The 22,049-nt window shown below is 40.8% G+C and overlaps 1 protein-coding gene across 1 annotated transcript in view; it reads left to right on the top strand.

The window, feature by feature from the left end:
* ARMC2 (armadillo repeat containing 2) overlaps nt 1–22,049 on the top strand; it is a 104,602-nt gene that overhangs the window by 28,379 nt on the left and 54,174 nt on the right. Inside the window, exons 6-8 of the mRNA XM_028104190.2 lie at nt 11,421–11,497; nt 15,963–16,061; nt 20,139–20,314. Coding sequence (XP_027959991.2) covers nt 11,421–11,497; nt 15,963–16,061; nt 20,139–20,314 — 352 coding nt within the window. The remainder of the gene's footprint in view (nt 1–11,420; nt 11,498–15,962; nt 16,062–20,138; nt 20,315–22,049) is intronic.

The following is a 22,049-nucleotide window of genomic DNA, read 5'->3' as shown; positions in this document are numbered from 1 at the left end:
TGCTTTAGGAACCTTTACCTCCTTGAATCATGGATGGGGTTTTGTTGACGTGGCGCCAAAAAACCAGTTGATACAGTAGGATTAAAACAAACCAGAAAATGGAAACTATTAGCAATTCTTTCATTAATTACCCTTGTGACTCAATCTGAGACACTTGATAATTGTTTCTTGTAAACATTTAAGTGAAGAATTCCAAGAAATGATCTTTGCTATGCAGTGGAGTATTCCCAGTTTTGATGCTAAAGCCTTACTTAATTAACATTTTTCCATCTTTAAACCCTAATGTGGTAAATGAAGACTCTTGTCAGTGAGACTGGCTGGCAGAAGGGAGGGAAAGGAATGCAAAAACTAGAAAAGAAAGGCCTGAGAGGACACTGGCTCTAGAACGAGCACAAGCAGGTCTCAGAAAGGGGACAGAGTAAGTGAGGACCTGCCTCCTGTGCAGGGTCCTTAGCGCTCCACCTTCACGCCGCCTGCTTCTGGGCTGGGGAAAGGAGCAGTCTGTTCCGGTGAAATAGCTTTGATTTGTACCCCCTTAATTTAGAGTATGGATAAGTCAGACCTGGGACGGAGTGTGGTTTCACTTTATGCTGGTCGTGATGGAAGAAGGGTTTGCTAAGCAAGCTATCATCATAAACGAGATCTTGGGGGACTATCTAACTTTCCCAGAGAGAACATACTCTGAAGCACTCATCCAACTGTCTGTCTTCAAACAGTGTTGCAACTCCGACAGTCTCTGTGTGTCCAGTTAAGGGCCCATCTAAGCTTTGGCAGGCCTGCCCCTTAGCGACACTCCATTTTCTCTTACTTTGCGTTGCCATGTGGATTGAAAAATCATAAAGCTCCCGTTAAAATAGGAATGTATGTATATCTCTGTCCATCTATCCACTCATCCAGCCAGTGGTCCAACCTGATGAACCCGTTCATATGCCTGCTTAAAAACCTTTTAAGGCTTTTCTATGTAAATACGGTTTGAACTATTATGGTTTGGAAATGTGACCCTCAAGAGGAAAGCCCAAGAACTCTTTGCTGGGAACCACAATCCTTGGATTTAGGTCTGGTTCTCTTTCAGCCATTTGACTTACCTGTATGCTCTTCGGCAAGTCTCTTACCGCTTTCAGGGGCTCAGTTTTCTAATCTGTAAAATGGAAATAACGGTGCTCCTTCACCCCCCTCTCCCCCCAGCCTTCACTGTGGGTTGTGGAATGATTAATGAGGCTTGAAAGCCTTATCTGTAAACTGTCAAGGGCCAATAGTATTTTTGGAGTCAAAAAGAAGAAAAGAGGGCTTCTGGTTAAAGATGGTAAAGCAAAGGCATTCTCTGTAGAAACTGAAGGAAAGCAGCAAAGAATGAAAAACACAGACATAAATACCATCAATGAAGCAGAAAACTGGTTCTAGCCTGAAACAGCAAAACATGGAATAAACTTTACACCGTAGTGTGGGCTTGATTTTTTTGTCTACCTAGCATACTTGCCTTCGGAGAGCAAGCCATCTTGCATCATGCTCAGTCCATGTTTAGAGAAGGGCTGACTCTATCTTCCCTGCCCACCTTCCTGGGGGTCCAGGGGTGATTATGTGGCCCTGGACTGGCCTTCCGAGTTCTCCAATCCACCAGCCACAGCAGTTGGTTCAGAGGTGGGCACAGGATCCAAAACAGGCCAGCTGAATTCCTCTCTGGGCCTTTTGCCAAAGCCTTTGAGGAAAGTGTTCTTTCAAGTTCATAAGCTGTAAAGATGATGTGGTCTTGGAGCCAACAGTGGCCATTTCTTTGCCTTGTGGAGGGTGACTCTGGGGTGGGGGCTGGGGGTGGGAAGTGATGTATAAACAGAGCTAAGGAAATTGAGATAGTGACCAAGTTCAAGGATGATCCATATCCGCATTGTAGACTTCTCTGTTGTCTGAACCAGTATGTTCCTTTTTCCTTCCTTCCTTCCTTCCTTCCTTCCTTCCTTCCTTCCTTCCTTCCTTCCTTCCTTCCTTCCTTCCTTCCTTCCTTCTTTCCTTCTTTCTTTCTTTCTTTCTTTCTTTCTTTCTTTCTTTCTTTCTTTCTTTCTTTCTTTTTTTCTTTTCTTCCTCTTCTTTCCTTTCTTCCTTTCTTTTGACAGGGACAGCGTGTAGTATTTCAGATTAGGTTTTTGTCACTTGGAATAGTGCAACCAGGAGTCCAGTTAACCTGCCAGAGTCTGTGAAATATAGATGAAAACAAGGGGTAATTTGAGAGCAGACACTGACCTCCTCAGACCTAGAGTAAGAAACAGATTTCACAAAGAATGAGTCTCTCAGTTCAGAAAGGTATACATCCAATAGTCTTTAATTCAAGAAATGAGACTTAAGGGCATGGGCCAGCCATGGAAAACATGGAGATGCCCCTGTAAAGCCCTCATTCAGGATCCAGATGATGAAAGGACAGGGGATTGGAGCTGAGGGCGATGATCTCCTCATTTCCTGTAGGCCAGCTGGTGCACGTGTATGTGCGTGCATGCGTGCGTGCATGTGTTGGCGGGTTTGCTAGGTTAGAACTCCAGGAGCCTATCATGGAACAGGGCTTTTCTGTGAGTCACAGTAGCATGCCACACACAGACCAAGAGGCCACACACTTCAGGTCAAGAAAAATAACAGACTTGGTGAATGGATGTTCAAGAAAGCTGATTCAAGTTGAAGCTGCAGAACACCCTGATTCTCCCCCTCTGTGGATCCTATTCATTCTTCAACAAATAAATGGCTCTGTTTAAAGATAAATAAATAGGAGGACAAGAATTAACATAGAACTCGGGCACAGATACGTAAAAAACATAACAAAAGACAGATGAAGAATATGGATTACAAAAGGAATTGCCCTCTAAAAACAAGTATTAAAACGATTTTCCATCATGTCAAAAATTTAAAAAAAAAGAAAAAGGAGCTCTTCTTTGGGTTAGAAGAATTCAAATTAGAGATTCTAAGCCCCCTAAAGAGATGAAAAATATGTTTGCAGTCCTCAAGAAATGAAAGAAAAATGTATAAACACAGAGAGGAAAGTCATATTAGAAATAAAGGGAGAATAAAAAGGTCGAAAATGTAATGAGACATGGTGTACAGGCTGGAAGCAATCCTACAAAAAGAAATGAATGCGAAGATATGAAAATGATGAAAGCAATTGAGACAGATACAGGAGGCATGGCACTTGTATTCCCGAAGGAGAGAGTCTTCCTCCTCTCCCCCCACCCCTTCCTAGTACTAGCTTACTTTCAACAACTAAGTGCCTCGCACTCTTCCAAGTGATCTACATGTGTTAACTCATTTGATATTCACAAGAACCAACTGACAATGGAAGAGACAACTTTCTGAAGTAAAAATTTGATTCTGAAGCTCAGTGGACACATCAACAAAGTTTTACATGGAATACTCCACACTAAGATACTTCCAACCATGTTCAGCTCTAGAACACTACCCAGGACATAGTACACACTCAATTAGTAATTGTTGATGGAGTGGCTAAATGGAAGAAGGTAGCCTATGGCCATCCAGGCTGAATAAGCAAGTCACATAAAAGGAGGAAAAGGCAGGCTGCCTCTGGCTTTATTAGAGCACCTCTCAGTGTCAGAATACAGTGGAAAAATGTCTATGAAGTCTAAGTATAAGAAGGATAGCCCAAGATTGTATTGCCAGCCAAGCTGTTCTTCAGTAAAAAGGCAACGGATAGACATTTCCAGATGTGGATGAACTTGGGGACTATATCACACGTGCACTTTCTAGAAAACATTTTTTTTTTAAAAAGATTGTATATGTGTATCTATGTATTTGACAGAAAGAGAGAGAGAGAGCAGGGAGAAGAGCAGAGGAAGGGAGACTCTGTGCTGAGTGCAGAGCCCACACGGGGCTCATCTCATGACCCTGAGGTCATGACCTGAGCCAAAACCAAGAGTCGGATGCTTAACTAACTGAGCCACCCAGGCATCCCCAGAAAACTCTTTGACATCAAAATGATGTGTCAAAATTCAGAAATGAGGAGGCATTCCTGGTGAGTATCACTTTATTTTCATAGTGAATTAAAACTCTGAAAACGATGGTTATGGAACGGAAACCTTAATGATGTAATACTAATATAAATAACCCAAACTGGTACTTGGGAGGAAGGGTGAGAGCCAATTATTCACTTGATAAGAGGGAATAGATTTGTTAGTAGCTATAGTCTGAAATTGAAAGATAAATTTAAAAAAGAGTATTTCAGCGTTCTAATGTTTTTCATTATTTTTTTTTTTTTAACTTCAGAGAGATCTTTTAGAAACTAATATCTCTTGGGAAGACTCATTCATCTGAAGTTCTACAATTCCTTCAGTTTCATCTCAATTTCTGTTTCTCTGTTAAATTCAAGTAAAATTTATACTTAATACTTTAAAATTACAGTGACATGTATGGTATGATCCTATTTATATATGTATCCTTTACCTGCCCTCCCTCCAAATCACTCTTCTGTTCCTTCTTTTCTCTTTTCATCTGAATATGTGCAAAACATGTCTGGAATTATGTTTACTGTATATGAATGTTTATTTCTGGGTGGTGGGACCTGGATGATTTTTTTAAAAATCTTCTTTGTACTTTCTTATATTGTCTGGCCTTAAAAATTAATAAATATGTCATTTTTTCAAAAATAATGAAGTCATTATTTTAAGAAATTAAGGGTGATGTGGCTGAGAAACCGTTTCCGTTCGGAAAAGATAAGCACCGGCCAGAATGGTTTTGCAGAATCCCACCTTATTCGACCATTTCCATTTAGTAAGCATTTCTTGGTAAGCAAGCAAAGCCCTATGCTGAGGGGTCAGGGCAGGGGGGAGGTGGGAGACAGAGAAATGGACCCTGCCCATGAGGTGCTTACACGACAGCGGGCTTACTGCTCAGGTGTGGTCTCTGCAAGAGCCACATCAGCATCACCTGGGAGCTTGCTACAAATGCAGAATCTCAGGCCCCATCCCAGACCTACTGGATCTGAATCTGCATTTTTATAAGATAGCCAGGTGATTTGAATGCACAGAAAAGTTTGAAAAGCATTGTTCAGTGATTAACTCCAATGCTGGGAGAATGAAAGCACCTACCCTGGTATTTCGGTGTGAGAGCACCTCATTCTGACCTGACGATCAGGGGATGTTTCCTGGGGTATGTAGGTTTGGGATGCCTCTGGAGGCTGATTTTCATTAGGGGTGGAACATGGTGTTCTTTGCTAAAGGAGCAGCAGAAGCAGAGGGGTATTTGATTTCGTGGCAGTAGGTTTGAAGAAAGGCAAATGGGCCAGTGTGGCAGGAGCATGGGTCCTGAGGCTGTAGGCTGCAGGGAGCCACTGGGAAGTTTCTAGCTGGAGACTGACTCTGGCGGCAGAGTGAAGGGCCAGGAGAAGGGAGAGCCTGGGACAAGGAGATGGTTAGGAAAGCAAAGGTTGTAGCAGTTCCAGTGGAAGATGGCTGTGTGTCAGCACCTCGTCAGGACCACAGGGAGGAAATCAGAGAACGGAAGCTGGGTATAACATGCTGGGGAAGGGGGCAGTGTCAGCCCCTCTGCCCGATGAGGAAGTCCTCGTCACTGCCGTAGCGGGAAGTTACAGGGCTTTTCACACGAAGGGCCTTGAAGCTGTGGGGCTGTGGAAGTTAAGGGAAGCATGAACCCGTGGGCTTGTACTCGAAGCCAAGGGAGTTTGAGCTTAACTAAGTGAAGCTAATATGGTTAGCTACAAAACCATGTCTAATCAGGTCTATACAAGTAGAGCTTGAATAATAACCACTTTGTGATTACTGAAAAAGATACTAAGATTATATGTGTAATTTTTAAATATGTATTTTTAAATATGTATTTTTAAAATCTTGGGCCACAACCCAATACCTTGGTGGACTTAAAATTTTGACCTTATGAACCTTACTTTAAAATCCTATTCTTTAATTTCATTGTGCTTGTATGTAACTGTTTAGGTAGAATTCTATCTTTAACCTTAGTTATTAAGACAGAATGCTAATGTTCTTAATGCTAATATGTCTGGAAACTATATATCTGGTGTTTCAGGCCACGAAGACATGATTAAGGCATCTCCCCCTCCCCTGCCCCCCCCGCCCCGCCCCAGTCCTTGGTGGTGGCCTTCTCAAACTGTAGGCAAAGTATCTAAGAGACTATGAAGCAGGGTTAAGCAACCTAAGACCCATGGGCCAAATCCAGCCTAGTACCTATTTTTGTAAATAAAGTTTTATTGGAACACAGACACAGTCATTCAGCTCTTGTCTGTGGCTGCAAGCACACTACAACAGTGGAGCTGAGTAGCTGTAGAGACTGTATGGCTGCACAGCCCACAATATTTACTTCCTGACTTGAATCTATACAACTTGAGTCTAATTCTGAAAATGAAGTGTCTTCTTCTTAGGGAAAGGGAAAGTTTAGCTCACAATTTGCTAAAATTTTCTTTTTATCATATGCTTATGATAATGAGCACATTTAAAATTTAAATGTGCTTTAAAATTTTAAATCTACCTTTAAGATTTCCTTTCCCATTTTCTTACATGTAATTTTTTTTCCAAGTGGAAATAAATTTACTGCTTTTTTTCACCTTAATTCCAAATCCTTCTTCGTGTCTTTATAGTTACTGCTTTAAAGCAGGAGTCAACAAACTATAGCCCAGGAGCCAAACCTGGCCAGCCACCTGTTTTGTTTCGTTTTGTTTTACAGCCCTTGTGCCAAGAATGGTTTACATCTTTCTAAGTCATTACATTTAAATGGTTACAAAAGTAGCTATATGGTAGCTTCTATTTTGCCATTTGGCCTGCAAAGTGTAAAACATATATTGTCTGGCTTTTTAAGAAAAAGTTTGCTGACCTCTGACCTAATCATAATAATTGGGAAAACTGTCTAAATAATAGGAAAATCTGAGTTTTAGAATATTTTTAAAGAAATACACTTTATTTCTTCCATGTATATATGGTCCAGAAGTAAATGTTGCCAATGTCACTGAATGGTGGATGAGCACTAGTGACTCAGTCAGTCTGTGTATGGCATTGCCTTGGCTAGAGAGCTTGGTTCTGGTTATCCAGTGAAATGTAGTACTCCTGTCAGTGATTGGGAAGAGAAGACCTTGCTTTTTGCTCTGAAGCATGTTGGCAGTAGATCAGGGGCCTGGGAATGCCATAGCCATCTTGCTGTCTTTAGTACTCCCACCTGATTACAGATGGAACGGAAGGAAGGGCAGAACTGAGAGAAGTGCAGAAAAATGGAACCAACGCCCTGATCACACCACACCTAAAACCCACCCTAGTGTTTGGCTTTTAGGTTATATGAGCCAATACATTCTATTTACTGGTTAAGTGTGTTAGGATTAGTTTCTTGTTGTTGTTGTTGTTATTTGTAGATGAAGATACCCTAACTAATTAGATGGTGTTATTCTGCCTCTAAGAAGAAGTTCACAAAAGAGCTTTAAATAATAATTTCTGGAATGGTTTTATTGTTGGACATCAAAAATCATTGCACAAAAATTAATTATGGTCTTTGACAACTTGGAACAGGAAGCTGGGAAGAAGAATTATATTGTATGACTGAATCAAGATCTAGACACATCTGATAGACAGGAACCCTTTGCCAAATATAATACTGTGAAATTTCATGAGTCCACCGTGGATGGGGGAAATTTGCCCTAGCTGCATTTGTAAGAAAAACCAAGAATCGACTAACACTGTGATGTGACCACCAAAACCACTAATGTAGTCTTAGGCTACATTATTTAGAATCTCTCTTCATTGTTCCTCAGGCCATACCTTTAGCTCAGTGCTGGGTTCCAGACTTTAATACGGACCCAGACCAAGTGACACTCGCTCAGAGTAACTGAATAGGCTGGCAAGGAGATTTGAAACCACATCCTATGAGGAGTTAAAGGGACTGGAGAAGTTTGTCAGTGACATCAGTGATGGCAGCCGCAACGATAGTAAACACTGACTGGGTACTTACTAAGGTACTTACACATTTTATCATTTGATCCTCACAACAATCTTATATAGAGGGTTACTAGTATTTACCTCAGATATAGATGAGGAAACCAAAGCTTAGATGAAAAGCAGACATGAAGTCACACAGCTAATAAATGTGATCATAATTAGCTGATAACGTAGCTAATAAGACCATGGGATTTAAACCCTAGGAGAGGATGTTAAGTGGTGAACACCACATTTTTAAGTATGTGGAGAATTGTTGAGAAGAAGAAGGATAAAGCTTTGTTTCATGTGGCTTCAATTGGTACATAGAACTGAGAAGGTTCGTGGAGTAGAAGTTATAGGAGAACAGATCTCCATTAACTATAAGCCCATCTATTCTCTTCTTGGGCAGAGAGGGGATTTTCTTTTCTTGATGTCTCTCTCCCCACCTTACTCTGGTTGTGGGACTTTAGCTGCCCTGCTCCCCAGAAATCCCGTTCGGCTTACCCTGGTCAGATGGGACAGTTCTTCCTCAGTGTTCATCTTTGACCTGTTAATCATGCTTGCCTTCTCAGAATGCTTGGGCTGCATGAGAACATATTTTATTTCTCCTCTTCCTTTGGGCTCCTTTTCCTCTTTTCTATCCTTTACACAAGTACCTGACAAGGCTTGGTCCTGAGATTCTGGTCTTTGAGCCACAAACCTGATCACTCTAGTCCCTGTGTGCCACTTGGATCTTTAAAAGTGCTCTTTCCCTGATTTCCACATCTCCTTTGCTGATCCTCCATTTTTCATCCGAAACTCAATATGGCAAACCTCACATGTGTCTCACTCCTCAAACTGTTCTACTCCCTAACCTTCCCGTTTCTGTTGATGGCAACCTGCTATCCTGTTCCTCCAGGCTTACCTTCTGCTCTTTCTTCTGCCTGAAATCAACCACGAATCCTGTCAACTTTTCATGTGTAGGATCTCTTCAATTTGTTCCTTTTTCTCCAGTCCTACTGGCACCCCCCAAGAATTAGTTCTTGTTACCTGTCGCTAAGTCTTCTCAATGCTCTTGTCACAACTCCAGAGCCCATCACTTCCTGTGTTAGAACCTATGCTCATCAGACCAGGGCCGTCGCCTCTCCCCAGAGTCTCAGGCAGCTGTTCCCATGTGCCCCAGCAGAAACCTCCTATTCCTACCTTACTGGCCCTGTACAATTAGCCCCTGCCCTGAGTCCCAGGCTGCTCACGTTCCTCTTTACCTTCACTCATGTTTCTCCCCTCCTGAGAGTAGTGCTATCACTTGCTGGTTCCACTTTTATGCTTTTAAGACCCACTTTGTGGCCCACTTCTCCCTTTCACTCATCACTTCCTTCCCAGCATCCCTCTAGTTCTTGTAACCTGCTGGCTTTCACAATTTAACACTTGATTAGAGACTTCCTTGGAATTTTCCATTTAAAAAAAAGTTGCTTAGTTCCTCAAAGTAGATTTTAGACTTTTTCAGGGCAACGCTTTATATGTTCTTTATCACAGTAACATCCAGCACTGGACTATTCAGACAGGTGCTTGTTGATTCAGAACAAAAGAGAAAACCAATATTGATTATTAAGTTCTTCAAATGTACCAGTCACTGTACTAAGGGGAGGCATTGCCCTCATGTCAAGATAAGAAAACCAGGGCCAAAAGCTTAAGTAAGTTACCCAGATCTATGTAGCTGATAAATGTTGGACCCAGGACCTGGTAGTTTGGGTTCAGAGCCTGCAAGCTCAACCACTGTACAATGATGATCATAGGGAGTATTAGAAATTCCCAATCCTGTGCTCTTCTCGAGAACCAGCAGGACCCAGCACTGTTGAGCTTTGGTATACACTAAGAAGAGGGACCCTTCTTCCCCACCCCCCACCCCCCCACACCGTACTTGGGGATACACAAATGTGGTATGTAGGGAGGCAACCTCATCAGTGGCCATGACTCAGAGAGTGTGGACCAGTGACTTTAGAAAGCCATTAGTTGAAAACTATTTTCCTCAGTTTCAATAGTTGTTTTGGACAATAATGACAAGAAGACCCTGCCTCTATTGTTCTCAGACTTTCTTGTTATTTCTAAGAGTGATAAGTATGAGAACTTCCTTGGCTTCACATCCTGTCAAACTTTCGGTATTTTCTCTTCTCATAGGGTAGATTAGATCTGTTCCATTTGAATCTCAACTCTGAGAGTGTTGACACAGGAGATCCCATCCCCATACTCTTTCTTTGATTGGCCAGGCACCTCTTGCTGCCAGATCTATGTTTTTATGCTGTGTAAAAATAAAGCAATTGTTTCAGGGTATGAAATAATTACACATTTTGGGAAAGATTAGCTTGGTCTTTTCTCTACTAAATGATAAAAAGAAGTGTTAAATCAAGTGTTTAAAAAAGGGGCATGTTTATGGGAAAAATGGTATTTGGAGAAGCTAATCCTTGGGCAGCAGTAAAAGCCAAGGGCCAGGATAGAGCACTGAACATTTACCAGGGATCTCGCTGCACAGGCACACATCTGGGTGTTTGTGAGTGACCCTGGCTACACGTGTATGCGTTCTTTGTGATTTTTTGTAGCAAATCTTTTATTTGATGACCAAAAAAAAAAAAAAAAAACAAACCTGTTGTAAAACTTGCACTCAGTGTTTTTTACCTTGGAATTGTTTACAGATATTTAAAAGTGAGTATTTTTAAGTGTCAGCTTAGCTAAAGAAAAGTTGTATCCTTCCTGGATGGTCTCTACATTAAATATAACCTTAAAAAAAAAAAACAAAACAAAAAAAACCCCAAACAAACCTGGCAATATAATCCTACTATTGGCCAACTGCTACTCTTTTCTTTGGAACACAAAATATTTGTCATCTGGGGGCTGCCTGAATTCACCTTCCATTTTTTCACATTTAAATTATTTCAAAAAATAAAGCATTTTTCAAAGAATATTAATTTAATGAATTGTTTAAAGTAGAAACAGGACACTCTGTGATGAAATAGAAAGAGCCGTGAATCGGAAATTATGAGAGTGGGTCTCCAGATCCGACCCTGCTTTGTGACTTGGGGCACAGCTGATCAATTTGAGAACAATTTCCTTGTGCCCAGGGAGACAGAGCAGGGGTCCCTTCCAGCTCCTAAACACTGGTCTTTTTTGAGTCCCTCAGACCTGAGTTCTTTCTTATTGTAACAGTGACCTCTTGTGGTATATATCCTTTATCAGGTTTTTTTTTTTTTCCTTTTTTTGATTTGCGAAGTAAACTTGGGATTTGTTGTTGTTGTTGTTTCTAGTAACTGTATTTGATACTGTGAAGCAGCTCTGTCTTGTTTTTTGATAGATAAATCTAAGCTGGAAATCAGATGTTGACTAAAGGACTATAGAGCACCAGACCCCGTCTTATAAACAATCACCTATGCTTTCTTCACAACCTGCATATAGCCGACTCTACACTTACAGAAAGAGAAATGCTTTGGTTTTTGCTCTGAGTGTTGTGTGTATTCGTTTTCCTCCTAGGGACCAGGGGAAGAGGCGTTCAAGAGCTTCATCATGTTTCAACAGCTCAGACCTGAGCAGACCTGAAACCAGAGCAGGTAAGGCGCTCGTATGCTGAGCGGTCTCCAGAACTTCTTCATCTTAAGCATCTCACATTTCCACTGAAGAGGTCTCATGTTGGCTCACTGTTTGAAAACTCCAGTAACTTCATCCAACTTGGCTGCACGTCAACATTTATTTTTAGAAATTTTTATTATTTTCACAACAGTCTTAAAATTCTTACCATTACCCAGCTCTAGGGCCTCAGACATCTGTAGATTATAGTCTTAGTGAGCGTGCAAGAAATTATTTTGTAAAAGTATTCAGAAAATCGCAAAGCTTGACATCAACATAATTCTTGAGTTCAAAACCCGAGTTCAAAATCATTGCTCACCTAAGTGAAACTCTATTAAATGTATGAAGACAGCCTCTGGGGGCTTTAATTGGTTCAAGAAAAAATATACAACAATATAAATCACAGGCTAGAAATGATGCAAAGTGTATTCATGCAATGAAATATAGCAGTCACACTTATAATATTGACTGAAATGAGTACAAACATAATATTACATGAAAGTGTTAAGTTGCAAAAGCAATGACATATGTTGTTTATGGATACAGACCTATGTGGTGACATGCAAAGTCCAACATGATAAAAATAACCACCTGATTTAGAATGGTGGTAACCCTTGGAGGGAGGGGGAGGAAGGGAGACAGATAAGAGGAGACAACTCTATCTGTAATGTTTACTTTTTTGAAATAAAGGGGAGGATAAAAATACCATTAGTATTTGACCAAACTATTTGTGGGTACACAGGTGTTTGTTATATTTTTCACTTTTTTTTTTGCACACATGAAATTTTATAAAACCAAACTAATATCAGGTTCAAAAATATTTTATCACTTTCAAAATTAATTCTTTATCAATAAAATGACTTTTGTGGCCAACAGGAATTTCTGTAACCCTCAGGAAAATCTTAGACTGATTTCTGCATCAGCATTGTTGCTAAGGATTTTACATTTACTTGCTAAAAACATCAGCCAATAAACATTGTGTCAAGTTTTTGTGTCCAGAACTCAAAGCTGTGGTTAAAAACTATAACCACTGAGACAGCAAAATCGTCAAAAACATGCTGAAATTTCTGCTTGACTTACCCAATTTCCTGTTGAATCATAATTTTTATATTTAGCAAACTGTGAACCTAGATGAAAGTGCTTTCTAAAATATTAGATTGTTGCCCAAGACTGAAGCAAACTTTAATTTTTGTAGATCTTCAAGAGTAGTCACAGGATTCCATGCTTCAGATGCTGGAGTGGAGAGTGGTTTAGTTATAGAAAATGGGATTTTTGCAGAAAGCAGAGTTGGAGGAGGTAGGTGAGTGGGTGGAGATGCAGAAAAGGTCGTGGCTGGAAACAACCATTCGCCCTGCGATTCTTGGGAGAACCCTTATGCCACAGTGTCTGGCTGACTTCTGCTCTGAGAAGGAACAAGGCTTAGAACCATTCAGAAGGGCCTGCAAGGGCCTTTGCTTTGCCAAGGTTAAATAAACAACTCTGTGATTTCTGGCTCACCCCTGTAATTCCACTCTTCCTGGGGTGAGCGCATTATTGATTTTGTTTGTCCTAAGAAACAGATTGATAATCGTGGTTCCTCATAGAACTATTCATTAGAGAGCATATTGCACAGGAGGTAAAAATGCTGAGTTGAACTTATTGGACTTGGAGTCTGTATTTCTAGTAAAATTTAAGTGTGCCGTAAATATTTGGTGATTAAGTTATTTGTCTGATTTATTATCTTCTGGCTTTTCACTTGCCTTGATATATGTTGACTGTATTCCCATGCTTTGGACTTGGGCAGATACCTGAGAATATGAACAACCATGGGTTTTATCCTGCTTGAATATTCAGGTTTACTTTTTGAGTCCATACCTGTAATTTATCAAAGTTAGGGTAGACTCATAAAAGTAATGACCCAAAAGATTGAGATGGTGGTCTCCCATCCATTATCTGCAGTTCTGAAATCCCAAAACTGAAGCTTGGGAAGGCTCTGAAAGCTGAAGTGTTTTTCAAACTCATTTAGTAGCAATGCCTGAGCTGAGCTGATGGGAGGCTGAGAATAGTCTTTGTTTTGTTTCTTGCAAATATGCACGAACCCTGGTGCAGGGCACCACCCCAGAAGACCCTACCGGGGGTGATGCATGATATGCAGTGTGTTCACCCTATTGCCTTATTAAAATTCAAAATCTTTTTTATTCCCAAACTACATCTGGTCCAAAGGCTTTGGATAAGGGATTGAGAACCTGTACCGATAGGGACTGATGCTGTCCTAAAGACAATGCACCCGTGCAATTCATGAATTCTTCCTTAGGGGTTAGACAAATGATGGAAAACTTTGCTATTAAAGCTGTAGACAGCACACCTACACTGCTGAATTACAGCTTTGTTGCCAACCCCTCTCTATCTACTTTTTCTGCTCAAGGACTCCTCACACCCAGTGTGTATGGTCCTCTTTTGGTGTCAGGAAGGTTTGAGAAAAAGCAAGCCTGGACTCACTGCACCTGGGGTGGCTGTTTCCAGCGTGGAGTGTTAGAGGAAGGCCTACACACTGGAAGGGATGGGTAAATCGCATAGCTTTCCTGCTTCTGGGTGACATCATCACCACATGCTTGGGAAGTTTAATATGTATTGTATATTTTTTTTCTTCTCAAGAGTAACATAAATGCATGAGAGGTTTAGGAAAATACAGGCACACATAAAAGAAATTAACCCATCATCCCAATACTTGGAGATGACCATCGTTACCTCATTTTATAGAGGAAAAGTGATGCAACTTGCCCACAGTCAACCCCAGAGCTAGGCTCCAAACCCAGACAGTGATTCTAGAACCTATGCTATCACAGGCCTCCCTGGTTGTCTGGTCTTTCTTTTTTCTCCAGTTAAAATAACCTAAAACTGTATAGGCCATCTGCCTTTTCACTGCTCTTGCTCTCTTGCTCTCTTTCTATGAAACCCTGATTGTCCCTATCATTTCTAACTCTTTGTGTGACATTTTGGGGATCTAGGCACCCGCTGTGGGCATTTGAATGATTGGTACCGGGTCCACTCTGGGCAGGTACAGACTCTGAAGCAGTACAGACTGGGTGCCATGAGAGGGCCTTATGGGGAGGGAGCAGAAGGGAGAAGGGAGGCTGTCTTTAGCATTGCTCCTGAGAGTCCACACTGCGGTGCCCCCTCCAGCTACATGGTCTGTGCTTTAGATAGTGGGGTATTTCCTCTGTGAAATGTAATCATGATTTGTAGTTTCTAATATGATGCACACTGCCCTCCAAAGCCAACTTTCAGTTTACTGTTTCTGCTGTGGGGTGGAATGGCATAGAGTTCAAGAGCAAGGGCCATGGAGCTGTATGACCTTGGGCAGGTAGCCTAATGCCCCTGAGCCCCACTTTCTTCATCTGGAAAATGGAGATAACTTGGGGACCTCCTTGTTATGTTATTAAAATTAAGTAGAGACACGCTGCCTCTTAAAGGACCCAGCCAATGGCAACTAGCTTTTCATTTTCTAGAGCCTAAGTTCCCGGGCAGCATTGAATCTTGATGACTCAGTGGTATCGTGCAGCCAGATGAACTTCAGACCGTGGTGGCCTGTTGTTTTTTAATCAGGAAAATGAAATTCACGTTTATTGAGTGTTCCTGGGTCCCAGACCCTGGGCTCTGAGCTTTACCTGTATCATGTCTTTTAATTCTCAGAACCCCAAAGGCAAAGATTTTCATCTCTGTTTCACTGATGAGGCTCAGAAAGGATAAGAAGCCAGACCCCAGCCAACCAGTGCATCAATACAATAGCTGTGATTTGAACTGAAATCTGTCAGCACCCCAAGCACAGGCTTTTCCCACTACCCCACACAAATTCACTTGGCGCTAATAGCAGTGGCCTTAAAATGATGTGGCCATTTCATTTTGTATAGGAAAGAGAGCCTCTCTGAAGGCCTTCCTTTTCAGAAAAGTTTTCATGAAACACTTTCAAAATCCTTATTCTTTACATATTTATAGTTTTCTATTTATCCCACATTACAGAATGGTAAGTTTAAATAAAAAATAATTCAAACTATTTGCAGTACGGGGCACCTGGCTGGCTCAGTTGGTGGAGTGTGTGACCCCTTGATCTCAGGGTCATGGGTTCAGGCCCCACATTGGGGATAGAGCTTACTTAAAAAAAAAACAACAAACTATTTAATTTGCCTTACTGACAACAATTCCAACATTTCCAAAGCTTAAGACATCAATGCAGTGTCCTAACCAGAGTTTAAAGTTCTGATTTATTTACATGATCTTATCTGAGTTTGATGTGGGGTAATTTGATTAAAAGACATGTAGTTCTAATTAGAATTAGTTGGGCTTAGGGGGTGAGGTGTAATTTAATTCCAGAGCTGATTAATTTTAGTGATGAACAACAAAGACTTGTGATGGTACCCCAGGTATACCTCCTTGTTCACGGCTTTCTCCTGATCTGGATTTCTTTTGCAGTCTCAAAAGGCGACGTGCAAGAAAAGGAAACAGAAATAGAAGTAGATGAAGTCTTTTGGAATACAAGGATCGTACCAATTTTGCAAGAATTAGAAAAGGGTAACAAAAAAAGTTTTTGTTTTAAATTGAGAATATCTTTAGCTATTTCTATGTTCCCCATTGCCCTGATATCTTTAGTAAGCTTTGATTACCATTTTTGTGAACGTGTTCAGAAACAAATGAAGTTATCTCTTTATTCACCCAGTAATGTACGTATGAAATACAAGTAGACCTAATTTTTAGTGAGTAAAAATTATACTTTAAATTCAGGAAGAGAGCCTACTTCTAAAACTCCCCATGGAATACATATTAATTATCACCTTCTGTCTGCCCAAGTAAATGCTGGTTTTAACTCTCTGGGGTGGCAGTTAATGCACGAAAGTGAAAGATTAAAACAGATTTCAGGTCCCTGAAACTTTGACTAAGTCTCATAAACTGGCATCCTTGGGAGGTGTGCCCATGGTTTTCTAGATCCAAATGTATATGTCCTACTCTCCTAAGGTTTACCTCACTTGTTGGGAATGCCACTCAGAGCTGGAGGTGGCCTAGGGTGTGCCCAGCCCTTGCACTGTGAGGTTCCCCAGCAGGGAAGGCCCATGATCAATGGGTCTCTGCAAAGGCAACCCACGGAAAGCTTGTCAAGAGAATGGCCCCTGCTTTCTCTCCTTTGCCGCCCCGTGGGGATTCCATTTCTGAAGTTGAAATGGGTTCCTCTGGAGCCACAGTCATGGCCCCCAGCTAAGGCCGGCACACAGCACACAGTAGCCCTCACTAGGCATTGTGGAACAAGTACTCCATGGATGAGCAAACCAACATGATAGGCTCAAGAAGAGACCCTAGGAGAAGCATGGTAAAGAAGTCCTCCCCAGTAAGCAAGGAAGTCCTGCTTAAGACCTACTTCCTAAAATGTTCAAATAACCTCACTGCTCCTCAGCTCCCTTTTAGTACTTGGCTGTGTTCATGGCTCCTGCAGGTGCCCCAGGCAGGGGTTCTGGTCCTGGTATTGCTACCAACGAAGCACGTGGCTGTGGGCAGCCACCTAATCTCTATGCGTGGCAGTGTTCGCATGCCAGGTGAGGGTGGTTTAGACTGGACCATCATCACTGTCCATGGCAGCTCAAAAACCCCGATGGATGACTGTTCTCCTTCTGGAGTTTCTAATTTTGACTTTGGGCCCTTTATTTTTAGGAGACGTTGGCCAAAAACTAGTGAGGAGAGCAGTCTGTCTGAGCAAAGGTTAAAACAGAGAACATGCTAGGAAGAACGCAGTGGGGAGGATGGCCTGTAGCATGAAGGCCTGTCCCGGAGGAAGTCTTCAGCCTGAAGGATTTTAAGAGACCTCTGGGGACACCAGCAGAAAAAAGTGAACTAGAGTTTGGGATTTGGAATGTGGATGAATCTCCCTTCTCAGAAGATTGTTGGCCCTGAAGTATGGCATCTCTCCCCTCAACTTTAGGAACAGTGAATGGTGGCAGGATTGGGTTACTTGAGCTTTTGAGGGTCTGTCTTTCTTATTTTCCTTTTTATTTTGATGTAATTTCAGACTTACAGGGAAGTGTCAAGGATAGTACAAAGAAATCCTGTATGCCCTTCCCTCGAGTCCCCAAATATTAATATTTTACCGCATTTGCTTCATTATTCCCTCTCTCTCTTCCTCCCTCTTGCTCTCGTTTTCTCTGTACCCCCCTAACACACACACACACACACACACACACACACACCACACACACACACACACACACACACACTGTTTTTTCCTTTTTTGAACCATTTAAGAACAAGTTGCCAACATGATGTCCCATATTCCTAGTACTCTAACATATATTTTAAGACACAAGGACATTCTGTGACATATCTGGAAACTACCATACCATACTATACAAACCTTATTCAGATTTTGCCAGTTATCCTAATAATTTCCTTTATAGAAAAAGAAAATCCTGGATCATAAGTTCAAGTTATTTGTCATATCTCTTTTCATGATCTTGATGTATTTGAGGAGTACAGCCCAATTATTTTATAGACTGCCCCCACAAATGAGTTTGGTCTGGTATTTTCTCTCACTTTGATCCACTTGAGGCATTTGGGGCAGGTATATGGCATGAGTGATGCTGTGTCCTTCTCAGTGCCTCATAGCAGTAGGCACATGACTCTGCTCTGATCTCTTACTGGGGATGGGAATTTTGATCACTTGGGGAAGGTGGTGTCCAGGCTTTTCCACTGTAAAGTTACTATGTTCCCCTTTGTAATTAATAAGTATCTTATGGGGAGATGTTACTTTGAGGCTACATTGCTGTCTATTACTTATCCAACTTTTACCCACTAGCTTTAGCCCCTTGAGAATCTTGAAAACTCTTAAGTTCAAGTTGTCTTTTGAGGCTCTACAGCATTTATAATGAACCAACTGGTATAAAGAGTTAATTTGTTTATAATTTAATTTGTTATATATTTGTATATTATATTGTATATTATATATAATATACAATATTATATATAATACAATAATATATATAATATTATATATTATATGTATATAAAAATAATATTGTATATTATTTATGTTAATTTGTATATAATTTACAATTATACTGTGTTTGACACACAACTTCTAAAACAGTTTAGAACTTGACCCATGAAACTTCCTTTTTTAGTTTATTTTAAACTACGACAGCTACTCCTCGTTGAACCCACCAGGCTGAACAGTTTGTAGAGGGAAGTGTTAGAAAAATGCCTTGAGGTCTCCCCATTGCCAGAGAGGGGCCCACGGCCTGGACTTGGGGTTTGTGAAGAAACTGCCAAGAACAGAAGAATAAAACAACAAAACAAAAGTGTTCTTACAATAGAGCTCAGGTTTTTCCTTTTATTTAAAGTTAGTCTAAGTCATTTCCCAAAAATTCATTTATTTAAGTGCATAACCAAAAGGCATTGAAGGTTACCGAGCTATTGAGGTTTAACATTTTTTCTTAGATGTTATTGTTGAAAAGAGCTAAAAATGGCCTGAGTCATTTCCTTCTTCAGGCGCACACTTCCTCTATGTGAGCTTTTAAGAGCACATTATGGTATTTATTTAAGATTGGTTTCCTAATTTTAAATTTTGTGATGGGATCTATCAGATAATATTTTTCAACTGAATATCTCAGACTTGGATTCTTATATTTCCCCTCAGGTTCCATTTTGTGTGCTAGTTTTCTTCCTTGCATGTCTATTGGTATGGATACCACTTTCAAAGATTGCTGTCCTCAGAATTCTCACTATAAAATAAAATGTTCTAGGGTTCTCCTGTTTCCCAACTGAAGTCTTCTTTTTATTCTCCTCTCTTGTAATAACCCCTTGCAAGTAACAGTGGATGAGGTGGCATTTTTGAGATTTTTGTTCCCTTTGAGCCCTCGTTTCTCAGATAGTGAGCATTGTTCTCATAGAAAAATATTGATCATTGTTTTCATCAGCAGATATATTAGAAAACGAACACACATTAAACTATGTTATAGGTTGTCCATACAGTATTCTAACTGAACCATGCTCTGTTGATACAAAGATACAAAGACAATTCCTCCTCACTTAGCATGACATCTGCTTGAGGGCACTGGACACGGAACACAACATACATAGGTATGTGAAAAACAACAAAGTACCAAGTAATGTTTGTTGAATGTGGAATGGTACATCTTTTCTGGAGGGGCCAGAATGTAAACAGAGCCTTGATGGACCCAAATCAGTAGGAATGAAGGTGAGGAGAACATTCTAGGCCAGAGGAACTATGTCCCAAAGGGTTGGAGGTGGAGACACAGTGGTGGGCTTCCCTGAGACTGAAGCGAGCACCGTGAGGTAGAGGGCATTTGGAATAAAGCAGGCCATCTGGAATCGGTGCAATTCCATACTTTAATACGCTCTTTGAAAGACTGTGTGTTCTAGATAAGCTGACTGATGGGTAAATAAGTTAACATGGTAGGAGGTGGATCAATGAGGTGAAAAAAAAATCAGGTAGATGGAAATTGCAAGAGAAGGGAAAAAACATAGTTCAGGAATTTGAAGATGTTCGGGGAAATAATTGTGGGGTTTTACTTAATGCTGTGTTTGACACACTTGAAAACTTGACCTTAATTAGTAAGTGCTACTTTACTCTCTTTGCTCTGACAGAAGAAAACATTGAAACGATTTGTGCTTCTTGCACACAACTTCATCACGCTTTAGAGGAAGGAAACATGCTTGGAAATAAATTTAAGAGAAGAAGTGTTCTCCTGAAGACCCTGTATAAACTAGTTGATATTGGTTCAGACTTGCTCAGCCTTAAACTTGCAAAAATTATTCTAGCAGTAAGTTTTTCTTTCCTCTGGTCTAGTAGACTGTAGCACATAAAAGTTTTACTTAATGCTTTATTTGTAAATATTATAAAGAAGAGTAGAAATGCAATGTGTTCATTGAGAATCTTGAAAAAAAACCAAGGTAATAAATTGACATCTCTGAATTTGATTAGGAACCCTATCTAAGGAACGAAGGCTGACCTGGAAGGCTACGGGGAAAATGTTCAAATAAACTCTTACATTTGGACTGTGGCTAGGTTTTTTTAAAAAAGGTGACAACAGGCAAATACATTCAAAACAGTTTCTCAAGTAGCTTGACTGGAGATCGGTATCAGAGAACACAACCTGTGGTTTCTGCCCTAAGGTTTCTGCTGGGTGCTTGATTCTGCCCCATGATTTAATAAGTAACTGAGGGTAACCTGGGCCATGGATACACTGGCCAGGTGCTTTATGAACCAGTGTGAAACAGAGAAACATGTGGTCATGGGAAGGTGGCAACAGAAGGCTCCCGGGAGGTGTTAGAAGAAAAGGCCAGACACCAAATAAAAGTCTGTATAAACTCTGTCTCAAACAAAATGATATCATTGTTTGAGGGGAACACTTTGTTGTCATAGCCATAAGCAGTTGGAAACAAAAGATAAGACACAGTTATTAGAGAACTTTCTAAAAGAGCCGCTAAAACAAATGAATGAAGCTTTGTTTACCTGGTTTCATAAAAGTAAAAGCTATTATGTTAACACATATAATTTAAAATCTGAAAGTACACAGTGAAGGTAAGTGTTGGCATACTTACTAAGAAGAGCTCAGTAAGAATGCCCACTGTTCCTTATTTTGATGTCTTTCATGAAGCAGAATATTCTGACTACATACTCTATGTAATTTTTTTGGAGAAGCTACATTCTTATTTAGCTGTCATCACAAACTATTCACCCTCTTTAAAAAAAACTGTGATATGAAATATGACTCAAAAAGTAATACTTCTTTAAAATAGTGATTTGAGTCGTATTTTAATCTCCTCATTGGGGGTAACTGATCCATCAGCTTTAATGTAACAAAAAAGAGCATAAGCCACAGAGATAGCTGAAGTTAAAAGTGATAGGTAGACTTATGTTAACTAACTGGAATTTAAATAAAAACTTGAAAAAGAAAAAAAGTGGTAGGTAAAGGTGAAAAGATATCTGCATGTTTGTCCCATTTCCTCTCTGGCCCTGGATTTGGGGTGCCCCTTGGCCTGGGAGAGCCCCTGGGGGAGGCTGGAAGGCCCTACCAGTGTAGCTGCCCTGGGGAGGCCCAAGCTACCAGCTGCTGAGGGATCCGTTGTCTGTGGGTTTTCATCTGGGTCCCAGACATTTTGCTCCATGCCAAGCCAGAAAATAGATAAATGAGGAGGAAAATGCCATGAGTTCATCAGGGCTTTGCCAAGAAAATATTATTTTGGTTATTAAAGGTGCCACTCAAATCAATAATATACACCACACAATGTAACTATTTTAGGGTAAAAGGCTAGGTGATCTCCCAGACAGTGATCACGTTCTGAACTCAATCTGATTAGATAGAGCTCTCTGTGTGACATTGACTGCCTTGCTGAGTCAGGGGCGATTCTGACTAGGCTGCCCTCCAGGGTGCAGAGATGGGCTGTCTGCTCCTTCTGATTAACCGCAGAACCAGGTCAGGAGGGACCCTCAAGGCCATCAAGCCCAACTTCCCGTCTGCTACCTGAATCTGCCCTAACGTTCCAGGCAAGGTA

The sequence above is a fragment of the Eumetopias jubatus genome, unplaced genomic scaffold (assembly GCF_037043125.1).
Source record: "Eumetopias jubatus isolate StellerSeaLion01/CBP00866 unplaced genomic scaffold, mEumJub1_p1.0 scaffold_6, whole genome shotgun sequence".
In the NCBI taxonomy this organism is placed as follows: domain Eukaryota; kingdom Metazoa; phylum Chordata; class Mammalia; order Carnivora; family Otariidae; genus Eumetopias; species Eumetopias jubatus.
Note: the sequence above shows the minus strand (reverse complement) of the source record. Positions and strands in the feature narration are given on the sequence as shown.